Raw genomic sequence first — 16963 nt, forward strand, 5'->3', positions numbered from 1 at the left:
GTCCCCTCATAACACTCCCAAAAGGAAGGTCCTGATGTCTTACTCTTTTCCTATTATGCCATACCATTCTGATTTCTCTGTATTTATTAACTGAATTCTGGTCTTTAATGGCCTCAAGCTCTGGATCTGAATTGTAGGCATTTCATCCTTGGGATCAGGTGTGTCTAGTAAATCTCTAACATTCCTGTTCTTGGGGTAATTAGGAGGGCACAATGGAATTCCTGGCTCCACCTTGGCAGGGATTTTTTTTCCAAAGAATTATTTTGTTTAGAGAGGCTACCAGTGTACATATTTTTTTATCCTTTTACTAAAGCCCACACAAAATTTCCCAAAGGGGAAGGCATTAACATTGAGAATCATTAAAAATGAAAGTTAAAAGGTGCTGGAGAAGTGTGGTCTGCAATGTTGAATTGATGGAACTTTTGTCAAGCAGTGATGGTCACCATGCAGTCCACGCCAATTTTTTGAAGAGATTTTTTGTTTGTTTGTTCTTTTGTTTTTGTTTTTTGTCTCATAATGCTTTGTCTGGTACTTTTAACCTTACAGATAATTTACTTATAAAATGTTATGATGCCTATGTGATATTTTTCAATTTGTATGTTATGTATGTGTGTGTCACATATGTGCAAATGTGTGCAAGTACACACCTGTGCATGCACATGCAGGGCCCAGAGGAGGATCTCAGGTGTCCTGCTCATTCTTTCACTAGTTCAAACTGAGCTATCATTAGGTCTAAGGTTTTATTCAAAGGCTCAGCTGGGGTTGTGAGTATGGAGCCGCTTCTGAGGCCACTCAAGGCTACCTGGACCTCATGGTGCCCTAGGGCAAGTAGAATACTACAGACTGCCAAATTTATAGTAATGGAAATTATGAGAACAGCCCCCACAGGTTTATATGTTTGAATACTTGGTCACCTGTTGGAGGAGGTATGTCACTGAGGGTGGGATTTGAGGTTTCAAAAGACTGGATCCATTCCCAATACCTTCTCTGCCTCCTGGCTGCATATCAAGATATGAGCTCTCAACTGTTCTTGCCACAATGCCTATGTCCTGCCATCATGGACTCTAACCCTCTGAAAGTGTATCTTAGTTAGGGTTTCTATTGCTCTGAAGAGACACCATGACCACAGCAACTCTTATAAATGGAAACATTTAATTGGGGTGGCTTAACAGTTTCAGAGGTTCAGTCCATTATCATCATGGTGAGACATGGCAGCATGCAGGCAGATGTGGTGCTGGAGAAGGAGCTGAGAGTTCTACATCTTGATCCATAAGCAACAGGAAGTGATCTGTCTCACTGCGCCTGGCTTGAGCATAGGAAACCTCAAAGCCCACCCCCCACAGTGACACACTTCTTCCAACAAGGCCACACCCACTCTTACTCCAGTAAAAGCCACACCCCCTAATAGTGCCACTCCCTATGGCAGCCATTTCTTTTTTCTTTTTTTTTTCTTTTTTTTTTTGGTTTTCCAAGACAGGGTTTCTCTCTGTAGCTTTGTGCCTTTCCTGGAACTCACTTGGTAGCCCAGGCTGGCCTCGAACTCACAGAGGTCCACCTGGCTCTGCCTCCCGAGTGCTGGGATTAAAGGCGTGCGCCACCAACGCCCGGCTGCCATTTTCTTTCCAACTGCCACAAAGCATAAGCCTGATTAAAAGCTTTCTTTTAAAAGTTGCCCTGATCATAGTGTTTTATCCCAGCAATAGAAAAGGAACTGAGACAGATGGTTATTGGTTCATAGTTCTGGAGGCCAAAAGGTCCAGGATTGAGGTGCCAGCGTCTGATGACAGCCTTCGTTCTGCATCACCCCATAGTGAAAGGTAAAGAAGTGGGTAGAGAGCAAGACTGAGGACATGAACTAGTCCTTTTGTGTGGGACGCATACGTTCTGACACCGGGTCAGACTTATCTTGCGGTCCCTGCACAGACAATAGCAGGCAAAATTTAAAGTTAAATGTCCAATAGAACTAATGCACCACAGCTTCTGACAAAGCATTAAGCGAACACACATTTTTAAAAATGATTTACCATAAGGAAGAAGAAAAGAAGTTTACCATGGCATCTACAAATTTTATATCAAGACGCCGTATTAGCAATCACTGCCCAAATGCTGCAGGTGTGACCCATGAGCTCCATCATCTATAATCATTTAAAAAGTGGTGTGAAACTGTTGAACCCAAAAGATGCAGGTGGAAAGATCTGGAATTCAGTGTAATGATGAATTTCTTCCTAATCAACTAGACTGGTGGAGTGATGGTTAATCTTGATTTGATTGCACGGAGAGAGTGGATGGGGCAGTAAAGCACACCTCTGGGGGTGTCCGAGAGGGTATTTCCAGAGATGATTAACACGTGGGGTAGTAATTGAGGGGGGGGGCGTTGTCCTGAATGTGGGTGCTGTCAGCCTGTAGTCAGGGGGTGGTGAGATGAAACAAAAGCAGAAGGAAGCCCATCAGTGCAGACCCCCGTTTCTGCTCCCCCCCCCACCTCCTGAGCACCAGGGGATGAGCAAGCTCCTCTCCCACATACTCCCTGCCATAAGATTTGCCCCACTACACCAAGGCCCCGAAAGCAATAAATTAGTAACAAGGCTAACATCTCTAAAGCCATAAGCCAAAATCAAATTCTTTCTCTCTTGTTGTTTTCTCCAGATGATGTCATGGTGACAAAAACTACCAGAAGTAGGGCCACTGCATGCTTCAGTGGATCACATGACAGAGATTCACTGGGAGATCCATCTGTTTGGGGGGCACAGTTAACGTAAGTAAAGTCTCATAGTGATAATTACTAAGCCCATGAAGACAAAGGAAGAGCCAGTTTGGGCAACTTCTTTCGAATTTTAGTGTCTAGAAAGAAGAGTCAGGCAAGTCAAATATTCAACGAAGTCTGGAATCTTCTCACTCATTATCTATCTGTATAACCAGAGAAGCTAGGTATTTCAAATAATGGCCCAATCACCTCTCCTTCTATTTCCTCATTCTGAGTGTGTCTTCAATACCCCAGCTTCTAAACTCAGTTTGGTATATCACCATAGTGTGCCCTCTCTTCTTTAGAGGAGCACTCTGTGGTTTGAATGTGTCCCTTAAAGTGTACACATTAGAAAATTAACCTCCAATGCAACTGTCATATTGAGAGGCAGGCACTTTAAGAGACAATTAAGACTCCAGACAGAGCCCTCTTGAGAGGGTTAATATGATAATACAGTAAATTCATTATCACCACTGTTTGTATAAGAGCAAGTTCAGGGTTCCCCATGTGCTGTCTTCCACCATGTCCTAATGCACATAAGGCCTCCCCTTGACTTTGGTCTTTTGTGCCTCTGTATCTGTAAAAAATAAATCCCTTTCTCTGTGAAATATCCAGGCTGTAGTACTCTGTTACACAGGAAAAGGTGAGCTATGACCAAGCACACTCAGAAAACATCCTCAGATGAAGTATCATAAATCATCTCAGCCAGAACTGATGTCTGTGCCTTTCCAGTACCTTTCACAGGAGTCTGTGAACCAGACTCATTCCCCACCTCTCGAGACAGTGAAGGGAGCTATTACAACCACTGCACACTAACACAAGGCTAGTTACCATCTCCTGAACTGTAACAAAAAATGCATTTACAAAATTTAGCCTAAAAAGGGACATGAGTATGTTCACATACCAAACAACTATCAGCCTGTATGCTATAGAATCAACTATTTGTGGTAAACACATTCTCAATCACTCACAACATTATATCTGCCATCTCTATGGATTGTGTGATGTTCTGTAGTCCTGAATCCTGACCACAGACCAAAATCACCAGTATCATATAGTAAGTATCAGAGTTTCTGACTCAATAAGCCTGAGGCTGGATGAGAACTTGAAGAGCTTTGCAAGCTTTCAATGACATGCATGCTGCTGGTCTGGGGACCATGCTCTCAGGACTACTGCTCTGAAGAAGACAATTGCAGATGCAGGAAAAATCCAAATAAATACTTCAATGTTGCAGCCCAGACCACCTCTGTTGCAACCACTCCATGCACTGTTAGAGGGGGAAAACCACCATTGGCAGCACGTGTGTGTGTGTGTGTGTGTGTGTGTGTTTGTGTGTGTGTGTGTGTGTGTGTGGCGTGGCTCTGCTCCAGCAAGCTTTGAGTACAAGCAGAGGCAACAGGTTGACTCTGGCCTCACGCCACAGTTGACTCCAAAGAGAATGAAGGATGCTTCAAAAGACTCACATGGAGGGGCAACTGAAAGGGATAAAGTCTGCGCAGGCAGTACCTCTCTACCCCATCCCTCTTCCCAAACACATACAGTTAGAACCACAAATGCAGGGACACCTGCCTTTTACCTTTGAAACTCTGTCCCAAGGAACCATAGCGTTTGATCACAAACAACTCACCATATTATGTCACAAAGCTTCAGAATGTAAGGTGTTATTCAGCTTTGCAACTTGTTTCCGAGAATAGCCAATTTCTGTCACTTGTCAACATGCCGTGTTTGAGCCTCCAACGATCAAGACTACAAAGGCAGTGAAAGTGGACGCCTTGCCTCCACTTTCTGGAATGGCTCTTGGTATTCAGTATACATTAAAAATATTTGTTGAATGAAAGAAAATCTGCAAGATCAATATGCTAGTCTTATGGTAACAAATTTGGCCTTGGAGCCTGGTAGCCAACTGTTTCCCGCCTCCTCACCATGACAGTCCCAGGATTCTAGGAGAAAAAGGGCCCATAGGATCGGGTGTGTTTCTTTCTATAGCCAAGACCACCACACTCAAAGATGACAAGGACAGGGTTCCTTTTGTTCTGGAAAGTTTTGGGAGCCCCACATGAGATGATATATGTCACCATGGGGTTTGGAGTTCCCTCTGTGGGTCCTTGGCCTCACTGATAAAAAATTCAAGAACAAGTTCAGAAGGAAGTCATGGGCAGTTTTCTTATTGTTTAAAAGAGAAGCAGAAGGGCAGGCAAGCTGGAAATCTTAGTGGTTGTCAAGATAGCAGAGACGGAGAAGAGATAAAGCCATGCCATTTGAGTTAGGAGGTCAGCCATGTGGGAGACAAGTGGGCACATGGCAAGGACAGAGCGAGCTTCAGAGGAAGTGTGAGCACACCCAGACAGTCAGAGACAGAACAGCTAGGTTCTGGCAAATATTTGAAAGAAAGAAAAAGAGATACGGGCTGGAGACATGGCTCAGAGGTTAGGAGCACTGGCTGCTCTTCCAGAGGTCCAGAGTTCAAATCCCAGCAACCCCAGGATGGCTCACAAACATCTCTAATGAGATCTGGTGCCCTCTTCTGGCTTGAAGGGATACATGCAGGCAGAACACTGTACACATAATAGTGTTTGGGAGGTGGGTGGGGGGGAGAAAAAGAGATACAAGGAAGGAAAAAGGGAAAGGTGTGTTTTTCTGAGTAACTCTGTATAGCAGGCAGGCTTAACAAAGCCAGTGGTGGAAGTTCTGCTGGCAGCTGGCTGAGGGCAGGAGTCTGGGACAAAGGCTGAGACCCTAGGGCCATTAGTGCGCAAGGCCTGGAGGGGTGTGGAATCTGATTGGGCAGGGCAGGGCAGACTCAGGAACAGGTCAGCTGCCTAATGCTGGCCGATGAGAGCAAGGGAAGAGTCAGTTGCCCAGAAGCAAGAAAAGGTAATTGAGTACATAGAGCTGTTGGAAAAAGGAAATATACCCTAAATGTGACAGGCACCAAGAAACTGCTTATGGAGGATGAAGGCCTGGAATCTCTCCTGTGTCTTATTCTGCCCAGCTCTGCCTGCTGACATGTTACCCACTCAAAAGGTGACTTCTCTAGATAATGGGCTGCCTGGCTAGCTCAGCCAGTGAAGCGTGAGGCTGAAAACCTAGAGATATCTAACCGATTTCGGCCCCTTCAAGGATGAAAGCACAAAGATAAGAGTAACTGAGACGTCTTCCCATGGACTTTGACAGCGTGTGTTCCTTCCCGAGAGTCTGCAGTCTTTCTCCTGTGCATGCACCCCCCTGGTGTTCTAGGAACAGCAGAGTCTCACAGACAAGATGACACAGAGCGGCAGCAGTCATCTCATGGGAAATGTTCCATCCCCTTGAGAGATGAGGACAGCTTCAGATCATCTCGCATAACCAGAACTGAGATAAATACTATTCAGCCCACACTGTGACCAAGGCTACTTAACTGTGCACACCACTCTTACCGCAAGTCTCCCTGTATTTGAACCTACATCAACACTCCAAAGGTGGGCTGAAGTGCATGCTTCTACCTTCCCCCAAATAGTTTTACTGAAACCCTCTCTTCGTTTTTCACCATTGCTTTTGTTTGCTTTCTTTGAAGGCAACTACATAGGGCATTTTGGAACCAGCTAGGGATGTAGTTACATATGCAACCACTTAGATGAACCTTGAGGGAACCGTTTCAAGTGAAATTAACAGGCACAGAAGGGCAAATAGTGTACAATCCCACTTAAAATTACACTTTAAAAGTGTAAAGTAAGTTGGTATGGGCTGATGGAGGGAGATAACAATCAACTTGATTGGTATGGGGCTTCATCTATCCAAGATGACTACATTCCAAAGGCATGCTGGAATGAGTACATTCCCAAGCACAACACTGGGCCTGTTGGGGACAATCCTGTACTGTACACTTGCTTTGTTAAAAGGCGCCCAACGTGGGGCACAAACCCACGACCCTGGGATTAAGAGTCCCATGCTCTACCGACTGAGCTAGCCGGGCGCCAGATATTGGTGAAATTATTTAGGCCACTCCACGTAGTTAAAAGGGAGGTTTATTTTGTGGGGTAACTTACAATGAAGGGGTAGGTTGCAAGGTCTGGCAAAGGTATAGTGCAGTCCGGTGGTGTTCTCTGGAGAACTCTGCTTGGTCTCCCTCCAGCGTCCAGGGTCCCGGAACCAAGCACGCGACCTCCTCTCGATCCTTAGTCTTCCGTTTCCTTCTCCGCCCTGCCTTGTGGGCGTGACCATTACCAAAGCCTCAATGGGGGTTGGAACTTCCCAGCCAATGCTGGGATGGCTATCCACTACACAGAACAATACGATAGGGTGCATCAGAACCTTAGAAGAGATCCCCAGGGAATAAGCAAATCCACTGTGACCCGAGACCTGATTAATCGGCTAATGAGACTCCTGCCCTTGCTTCTGTCACTGGGTTGTAAGTGTTCCACCTGCTTCTGCTTACTGATTAACATCCAGAAAGATGACACAGCGTAGCTCCTGATCCCCAGTGAGCCAAGGCCCCAGGATGCTTGCTGCATGCTCTCCAGAATAGAATGGGCATTTAAAAGAAAGGAATGGAATATGAGTAAGGGCTCTCCAGAGAAACAGGATCAGGAACGGTGCAAGTATGTGTACTAGGCACATCTCCTACACACACACACACACACACACACACACACACACACACACATACACACACCAACTGTATGGGTAAGGAGAGGCAGAGACAGGTCCAGAGAGACACTTCTTTAGCTACTTTTCTCATTGTGGTGACCAAATACTCAGTAAGATGCAACTTAAAGAAATATTTATTTTGACCCATGGTGTGAGAGTACAGTCCACTGTGGTAGAGAAGGCACAGGGACAGGAGTGTAAAGTGATCAGTTACATTGTGTCCACAATGAGGAAGCAAAATTATGGAGGTGTCTGTAGACATAGAAGGGTCTCCGGAAGTGGAGGAAAGCCTGCAGCCCTCAGCATGAGGAAAGACCAGGAATTTCTGAGCATGCCAACAAGCATGTCAACTCTCTGGGATATTAGATATTGGACAGGTATTTCATGAGGTGGAGCTAGACTATAACCTCAAGGCTGCAGCCCAGAGATCCACCTTCTCTAGCAAGTCTCTACTTCCTCAAGATCCCATAACTTTCCAAAAGAGCCCCAGAAACTGTGTACCAAGAGTTCAAATACAGGCACCTACGGGGGACACTTCACATTCAAACTTCAACAGACAGACACCATCAGAGAGAATTGTAAGAAGCTGGTTTGTAACATTGCAGTTGGTCTTTCCTCTGTTCAGGTGTTCCACAGTTGGGTGTTGTGGGAATTCGTTTGGCTCAGCCAATGGCTTTGGGGTAGAAAGCCCTAGGGCATGGTCTTGCCCGCATATATGACTGCTTAAGAGCAGAGGAATAGGGGCCTCTCAGGTGATCAGAGGAGAAGCAAGCCTTGCAGTTGGTCCCCATCACCGTTGGACAGAAGGACAGGACAGCGGCAGCTGGGTCAGCAGGATCAGCAGCAGCATCCTCTTTGTTCTGTGTTAGTGAGTCTATATTTCCATTGTATCCCTTGATAAATTATTAAACATACCTCTGTGGGTTCACGTATCAGTTGGGCACACCTTCCACCATGGCACCATGGAGGGTCATCACCTTTACTCCAGATCCACCAATTAAAAAAACCACCCCATCTAAAAAATATCTCTACAAAACCTCAGGAATCACGTTCGACCAAATATTTGGGTACAGTGGCTCAGTTAAGCTAACACTTAAGATAGAGGGCCACATTGTGTCGTCCACTGGCAGGGTCCTGAGAGAGGAGACTCATGCCATGTCCAGAACTTCCTGGTCCTTGCTGAGGCTGAAGGCATCTTTCCTTAACCTCAGGAACCCCTGCTGTGTTCTCTTTCAAAATGGGTAAGGGGAGAGAAAATGAAAATGACAGCGCCCTTAAATGACAAGAAATCAATTGACAAGCAAATCTAAGACTGGCCCAGGATATCTTTATGTGGTATTTTTGCTGAGTGGTGTCTTATTAAGCCATAGCTTTTCCGTGGCTTTGCATTGGAAGCTCAAGTGTGGCATTTCTTCCCCAGATGTCCCATGGCTCTTCATTAAGATAAAGAAGATGGGAAGGTACCCAACGAGCTACTGAAAGTGTATGTTTTCTTTTCTGTGGTCAAAGGTAGTCTATTAATTTGTCCCAGGGAAATGCTCCAGAATGACACCCAGAGGGTCCTTCCACCCCAAAAGGACCAGTGGAAATTTGTCCTTATCTGGATTAACAGCAATTGTATTTCCCAAGCTTGAACTTTTTCTAGTATTGAACAAGCACACAATGGGCTTTGCTGTAGACATGGAAGACCAGGATGTGACAGAAGTCATTATTTACAGCCTTCCTCAGCCTGCAAAGTTACACAGACACTCTGGTGGGAGCAGAATAATTAATCAATGATGGGAAATCACCAACAGAGAAGAAAAATGGTTTTGAAAGAAACCCAAGTAATTTCAGCAGGAAAAATAGGCTTTAAATTTGTTAGGGATATTGCTTTGCCACCTCTAACCTCAGGAGATAGAGGGAAAGGAAGAGATGAAGAAAGCCACAGGAAGTATCTTCCAGAACTGCGTCTGGAGATAAGCCTGTTAATATAGGCTCTTAGCAACTATTATGGGATTTAAACTAATATCATGTTAGTCTGCTTTTTCATTACTAACAGGAACTATCTGAGATGAACTTTTTTAGTTCACAGTATAAGATCCAGAGGCCTCATCTAATGATGACCTTCTTTGCTGGCAGTCTCTGGCCAGCATATGCATTGTGGATGAGAGATGAGCACCTTTGTGTGTGTGTTCTCAACTCTCTTTATAAATCTGCATAGATACAATGGTGGTGACTCCACTGTAACAAATTCAATCCCTTCCTGAATGTTCCACTTCTAACCAGCAATCTCCTGTTAAGTCTCCATCCTTTCTACGAGGACTGGAATTTCCATACAGGAAGACTTCACATCATATCCAAACACAAAAAGTCTGCCACCTCACGGTGATTACTAAAAAAGAGCTGACCACACCAATACATTAACTTTCATCTTATAAAATTGCCATATTTTAAAACCCTTCCCATCAGTGGGGCGATAAAGGTCAGCTTCTCCTGTGACAAGACGCACTGACAGGATGCACTTCCTTTCCTAGTGTGAGGACGATGTCCCCAGGGCTTCCTCCCAAACCCTGCAGCCACTGTTAATAGGAAAGCATCCAACATCAATTGAGGGAAACTCTATATAACAAGATAATGGGAAAAGGATCTTTGCTCACCCTCGTCTGGTGGTCTGCGTGGGCACATGAAAGGACACAGTGGTCAGCTCCACAGGCTAGTGGGCCGCTGACCAAGTGATGGCTTACTCTGCTGTTCAGATTTGATAAAGGGCCTTGTTTTGATATGTTCTTCCAAAATGCACTAGCATGTCCCTGTTTTCTAAAAGGAGCCCAAACATCCATGTGGCAAGTTGAGACAGGGCACAACACAGAGCTTTGAGTGGAACAAGGCAGCACCAACCTCATGGCGGAGTCCTTTCTCTCTCCCTCTCAGGGGAGCCCTGAGACAGGGAAGGGGGCACGCGAACACACTCAGAGCTCTGAGACTGACAACCCACCACACAGAGAAGGGCCCAGAAACAACTGAGGTACATGGTCAAACATCTGGGGCTGCAGCAGAACCTGCGCAGCCTTTTCTAAAGGGTTTTCTGGCAACTGTGGGGCTGAAGAAGAGGGGAAGGTCTTAGAGATCACCCGTTGACTGCCACTCTTGTCCACTGGCTAGGGTGCCGATATCCCCATGTCCTCCATCATTCTTAAGCTTTTTCTATTTGTGTGCCTGTGATGTACATGTATGTGGTTGCATGCTTTCGCATGTGTATAGGTGTACATGCTCATGTGTGCATGCATGCAGGCGTCTGAGGTTGATGTCATCATCATCCTTCAATGCTTTTCTACATTATTTATTGAGGCAGGGTCTTTTGATCAAAAACCCAGAGTGCACCCCAGTAACTAGTCTTGCTAGCAGGCTTGCTCTGGGGATCCTGTCTCCTCCTTTTGAGACTGGAATTGTAGTGGGCAGAAGATATACCCACCAGGCATTTACACAGACTCCGGTCCTCATGCTTGGGCAGCAACTGCTTTAACTGCTGCATCATTACCTCCATCTCTAGATTCATCTTTATTCTGCATCTTCAGTCAGTGTCAAAGGATTGATCTACAGCGACGATTCACAAACTGTCCTGGGGAAATCTGGTGGCAGTGATAAGAGGCTAGACTTATCCAGAATGACAAGGGGATCACGTTTATAATATACTAAAATCTTATTGCTTTCCCACTCTGTCTCAAGGGTAGAGTGGAGCTTTCTCATAGCTACACGATGGGATAGGTTGAGGTAATAAGTGCAGGTACAGAGATGATGTGGCTGTCTCGACTAAGCAGGACCGTCTATGTCTGCTCACTACGTTCTCACATCAGGTGTGGTGAGAACGTGGTCCTCTGTCATCCACCCGCTCTGCCTCTCCTCTGTGCTTCCTCTGCATGAACACCCTCCCACCTCCAGCCAAGTGGAAAGGCTCATGTGCTTGAACATCTTTCTCCTCATCTTTCCCTGAACCAGCACAAAACAATGGGAACCTGTTACTATTCTGGCACGTTTATCACATTCTGCCTTGTGCTGTCAAGGTTTTGCTTAATTTTTTCTCTAAAATCTCTAACAAGCAACATGTTTTGGGTAGACTTATGCCCAGTCCTTAAGGCTTACACAGCATTCCCGGTATGGTATATTATCAACCCACACACATATCAGAGACATTCTAGAGGGTACATTACTATCTCTGTGTTAAGACTGGGACAGTGAGCCTCAGGGAGGGTGGCATTTTCTGGAATTCATAAATTGATGTGTGGTCAAGATGAGTCTTAGTGTGTCTACAGACCTCCTTCAATAACTCTTCTTTCTTATCTGCCCACGTAGGAAAAGTCCAAGCAGAGCCCTACAGGCTTGAAAAGGTCATGGTGACCTCAACAACCTTCTAGTGCTTGTCTCAGATCTATACTCTCTGAGATGGATGGGCTCACAGCCAAAGAACCTTCTGGAAGGGTTTTATGTGTTTTTAAGGGTGAAGTTATATCTTAGTAGCTCTGTCTCCTGGATGGATTCTTTAAAAAGAAAGTAACAATATATTTTATTATTCAGTTTTAGATTCTGGGCTCCCCTGAGATTATTTTGTCTTTCTGAAAACCTCTTTATCCTCAACGTCTTTGTCATGTTTATTTTTATACTTATAGCAATTTATATACCCTTGTAAGAAATTTTATATAAGGAGATAAATGCTAAGCCATAATATTGAATAACTATTTGAATCCCTAAGATAAGTATTATTGCCTCCAATACAGAATCATAATCACAGACTGTATATGGAGCTTCCACAAGGTCAAATCAGGCCTCAGAGGACAAGCTGGAAATGTCATTTGTCCACAGCCTTCTCCTCATTTCTCCATTATACAAATCTTTTCATAAATAATCGACAACATGCATGGACGTTCTGCAGGGAATCAGTATTCATAGTGCCATGAGTCTCATTTTCTTTATAGTTTCTATTTTCTAACTTCCAAATAAAGATAAGAGGAATATTTGCCAAGGTTCAGGTTGGTCATTTCTTTCTTCAAATGTCTTTTACTAAACTATAAGTTCATATGGGGCTGAAATTGACTCCATATTCTTTATTAGCTATTGAAGAGCTTCTGAAAATCCCCTGGATAGTTTCTCGATCACCTTGTAACTGAGGACAAGGTGAAACCCTCAAGGATTGCCTGCCTCTGTGCCCGTGTGCCTGTGTGCCCGTGTGTGTGTGTGTGTGTGTGTGTGTGTGTGTGTGTGTGTGTGTGTAATATATGCCACAATCTCACTTCTCTTTGGCTTTTGGAACCTGTGTGGGATTTTTCCCCCATGTATTCTATGCATGGACGTCAAATCAATTATACTTAATTTTATTTATAATTTCTATAGCATAATAAAGAAACATCTTTAATACCACAAAGCTGGGTCAAGAATGAAAGCTACCCCTATTTATGAGCCAAATCAACAATGTGAATGAATTCTGTGTGGTGAGTAAGAATATAAAAATTATTATCCATAAGGCAGCCTCACCGGAGAACAGAAAGTAGAAGCCAGCCTGGAATAAGAAAGCAGTTGAACTGACTGATACCCACGGTTATTTTAATACAGGATGGGGGCAATTCGGGTATTTTATACACAGTAGTAAAAAAAAAAAAAATTCTATCTCAGAAACAAAAATATATTCTCTAGGGTATTATGGTTTACAAGTGCTTTCCAACATACATGTAATCTGAACCATGGAAAGGGCCGGGTTCTCTCGGGCGATCTGACCTTACAAGCTGGCTGTGTCACAGGGAGGAGTCATGCGTACGTCTGGAGGAGACAGTGCTCAGCGATAGAAATGGCAGATGCTGAGACTGGAAGAATTGTCTTGTCCCTCTAAGGAAGCACCAGAACCGCGATTGTGGGCCAAGCAGCCATGAGCAATGAGCTGATAGTTTAACCAGGCCCCATTGCGAAAGAGCCTGGCGGGTGGGCTGAATGTGCTCCAGGTTGTTGCATTTGGTGTCCATAAGGGCTTCAAACCTGGGAACCTCCTCTACTAGGAATTTGTCTTCTATACAAGCCTGCGATCCATCTGCCTCTTGAGGACTGTGCGTTAAATAAGTAAATCTTTTATGAATTACCCAGACTCAAACACTATTACAGGAGAAAGCACCCAAGGAAAGTGTAGGGAAGAGGGGCTGAGATTGACGCTTGGGAGATGCAAACATTTACAAGTCTACAGGGAAGCCAGCTAAGCTGAATGTCAGCCAGGGTGGCCTCCCGGCCTGGACAAGGCGGTGCGGCACAGCATCCCTAAAGCTAAAGAGAATCCGCAGCTACTCAGAGATCAAAGGGAACTGGACAAGTGACCTTTGGATATGGCAGGATGGGGTCAGGGAGGAAACTAGTCAAGGAATTGTGGGGTGAGGAAAGAGTAGAGGGGTGTGGCACCCGGCCTCTTTGAATAGCTGTGTCGTCAAAGGCACATAGGCAGCCCAAAAGGGACGGTGGCAGGCTTTTTATTCCCCCTAAAGACAGGAGATGTGCATTGCTGATCTTGCAGAGCTCCGAGTTCTGGAGAGGTCCCGCATCAGTCGCGCAGCCGAGTGGACCCATAAGCAATGAACTGACAGGGGAGGGATGAAGCCCGCCGCGGTCAATCTCCGAACGAAAGCCCGGCGGCGCTGGGGTCTCGAACCACCGGCGGGCGACGTCTCCCTCAGTGACAGCTAGTCCCCACCGACCGCGGAGCCGCGCGCCCTCCACGGACACGCGCTTGGTCACCGTTCCCCTCCAGCGGTCGGGGTGCGCAAGAGAGAGACGTGGCGCTGGCCGCGCTGCGCATGCTCCACAGGGATGGGCGGGGCAGGGAGGGGCGGCTCGCCCAGCACGGGTGGGCGTGGCCCGTGCCACGCAGCCGCCCGGAGCCACGCCCTCGGCCCCACCCCCACCCCAGGCGGCAGTGCGCGTCCCCGAGCCGCGCGCGCACGCCTCCCGCCTTCCTTCCCTGGGCCCCGCGCGCGCACAGCCGCTCGCCCACCCCGCCGCCGCCGCCGCCGCCCCGCAGAAAGCCAGCGGCGCCATGTCTTCGCCTCCAGAAGGGAAGCTGGAGACCAAAGCTGGACACCCGCCCGCCGGTACTGACTGGTTTGCACTTTGTCTCGGGGCGCCGGGCGGGGGCGGAGCAGGATCGGGGTCCCCGGGTCCCGTCCCAGTGCGATGCGCAGGCGCGCAGGTGAGCGGACCCGGGGCGCAGGTGAGCCGACCCGGGGCGCAGGTGAGCCGACCCGGGGCGCGCGGGATCCAGTCCTCCCCGACCGGGACACGTAGCCACCTCGGGAGTCGCCGCGAGTGCCCGCGCTAAGCCCTGTTGTACAACTCAAAACTCAGACGTAGGCAGTTTCTACCGAGCTTGCACAGATGTTTCGGGGAGCCGGAGCGGGGGAGTCCCCCAACAATTAAAAGGCAGTGTTATGTCATGATGATTAATCGTGGGCTGACAGCACTTCACACTGACAGACCAAAGGAGCGGAAATAATTCTGATCATTAATCACCCGGCATGACTTCCTTTACTCACATTTTCTTTTCTCATCCAACTTGCTCTCAAAAGTAGTTGAAATAACATTTTTAAAGCAAACCCTCAACTTCTAAGCCAAGACAGTTAAGCCCAGGAAAAAGCAACCTTTCTTAGGCAATGGCAAGCAACCTTTGTGCGCGTTGGGCGCCGCCTCCACTCAGTTCCTGTTTATTCCTCCCTGGCTGCCAGGCTGGTGGGGTTAGGTAGCAGGGATGCCCCACCGAGAGCTGGTTCGAAGGCCACGGATCCCAGAAGCCAAGTCTACTTGGCTCTTCCAGGTCTTGATTGCATATGCGGGTGCTATAAACCAGGGCTTCTCAAAGCAAACTCTAGAGGAACGTGCCATCTTTCAGTTGTAAAAAGTCACACTCTCCAGCTGCTGGCCCCCACTGAAGGACAAGAGTTACAAGAGGAAAGGCCTTTTCACTGTGGCAGTACCTCTCAACGGACCTACCTGGGTTTAGGAGTTAGAAAAGGATCCCGCTGAGGTGGAGACAGGAGAGCCTTTGTGTTTGCTGTAAGGTATCATCATAGAGTATGTAAGGCTCTGGGTTCCATCCTCACTTCCAACAAAACAAAACCATCTGTGGAAAGACTTCCCTTAAGACCCTGGCTCCAACCCCTATCCAAATCAACCGGAGACTGGTACAGGCTTGCCGGGGAAAACTTAGTCCTTCCCAATGGAGTCTCACCGAGTGTATAAACCACACTTCAGGGCAGGGCCCATACCCAGGAGGTAGATGGCCAAGGCAAAAATGAACTAATAGTGGGGTTTTTTTGTTTTGTTTTTTCTCCAGAGCTGAGGACCGAACCCAGGGCCTTGCACTTGCTAGGCAAGCACTCTACCACTGAGCTAAATCCCCAACCCCTAAATGGTGGTTTTTGTAGATGTCCTGTCTTGTATTGCTTTGTTTGGGCTTATTTATTTATTTATTTATTTATCATTTGTTTATTTGTCTTATTAGTCTTTTGCTTGTGTATTTTGGTTTCTGGTTTTGTGGTTGTATGTGTGTGTGTGAGAGAGAGAGTTTCTTAATTTTCTGGTTTTTTTTAAAGAGAGAAAAAGTGTGAAGTTGGGTGGGAAGGGAAGTTGGGGAGGAGTTGGGATAGGGGAAAATCATAACCAGACTATATTGTATGGAAAAGAATTTTTTCTATTAAAAAAAAAGGCAGAACAAAACAAAAAAAGATTTCCGTTAAGGAAAACGCTGACCTTTAATTCTAAAAGGAGCAGTTTGAGTCCACCTGCCTGTGGATCTGAGCTGCTTGGCATGACCCACACTGCAGGATCACAGACAGAGGCGATGGGCCTGACTCTCCCAGGATAAGGATTTCATTAATGTGTGCCTGTTAAAAAGACATTGAGTAAAAATAGCATTCATTAAATTGCATGTGGAGACATCAATATGCACATCTTAGTTCAGAGGAAGAAAAGGCACCTTTGGGAGAAACTGGTGAGCACTGGTTTGTTTTCTTTGGTTTGCTAACAGGCTTTTGAGTTAGAAATGAGATACCTTGTTGTGCCTACAGAGAGAACTACCTTGTCTGTGTCTGTGTAGCAATGCCCTTGAGCTCTCTCCGAGTTTAGACTTTTGAGGCAGACCACTGTACTTTCCTGGGACTCCCGGGCTTCCTCACCAGACATTAGAGGCTGGACCAAATGGTCTTCCTCTGGGCTAGCCATTGGTTGGGCTCAGCCTTGGGGCAGTGACTCTCTTCCTTTGCCTGTTTGTTCCTCTGGTTAATCAAACAGATAGACTCAGGTGACCTTAGGGCAAGCCCTTTAACTCACCTGACCCAAAAGTCCAGCAGTGTCACATGCCTGTATCCCAAGGCCAGCTAGACATGTGAGCCCAGAGGTGTGGGTGGGCAGGTGCTGTTAGTAGGCTGGCTTCCCAGCAGGACCCCTCCTGTGCGAGTTCCTTCCGGTCCACAGAAGTTCCTGGACACAGCCTTTCTGTGGCAGGAAGGCCAGAGTGTGCTTTTTTTTTTTTTTTTTTAAATCTGGCAGTACCAGAGAGCAGCTGTACTGCAGAATAAATATTTTTTCAAA

General features: G+C 46.4%; 1 protein-coding gene across 1 annotated transcript in view; it reads left to right on the forward strand.

The window, feature by feature from the left end:
- The first annotated feature begins 14311 nt into the window (after positions 1 to 14311).
- Positions 14312 to 16963, forward strand: part of LOC118596293 (death associated protein) — a 53697-nt gene continuing 51045 nt past the window's right edge. The window contains exon 1 of the mRNA XM_036207099.1: positions 14312 to 14469. Coding sequence (XP_036062992.1) covers positions 14415 to 14469 — 55 coding nt within the window. The 5' untranslated portion in view covers positions 14312 to 14414. The remainder of the gene's footprint in view (positions 14470 to 16963) is intronic.

This window comes from Onychomys torridus, chromosome 15 (genome assembly GCF_903995425.1).
Source record: "Onychomys torridus chromosome 15, mOncTor1.1, whole genome shotgun sequence".
NCBI lineage: Eukaryota > Metazoa > Chordata > Mammalia > Rodentia > Cricetidae > Onychomys > Onychomys torridus.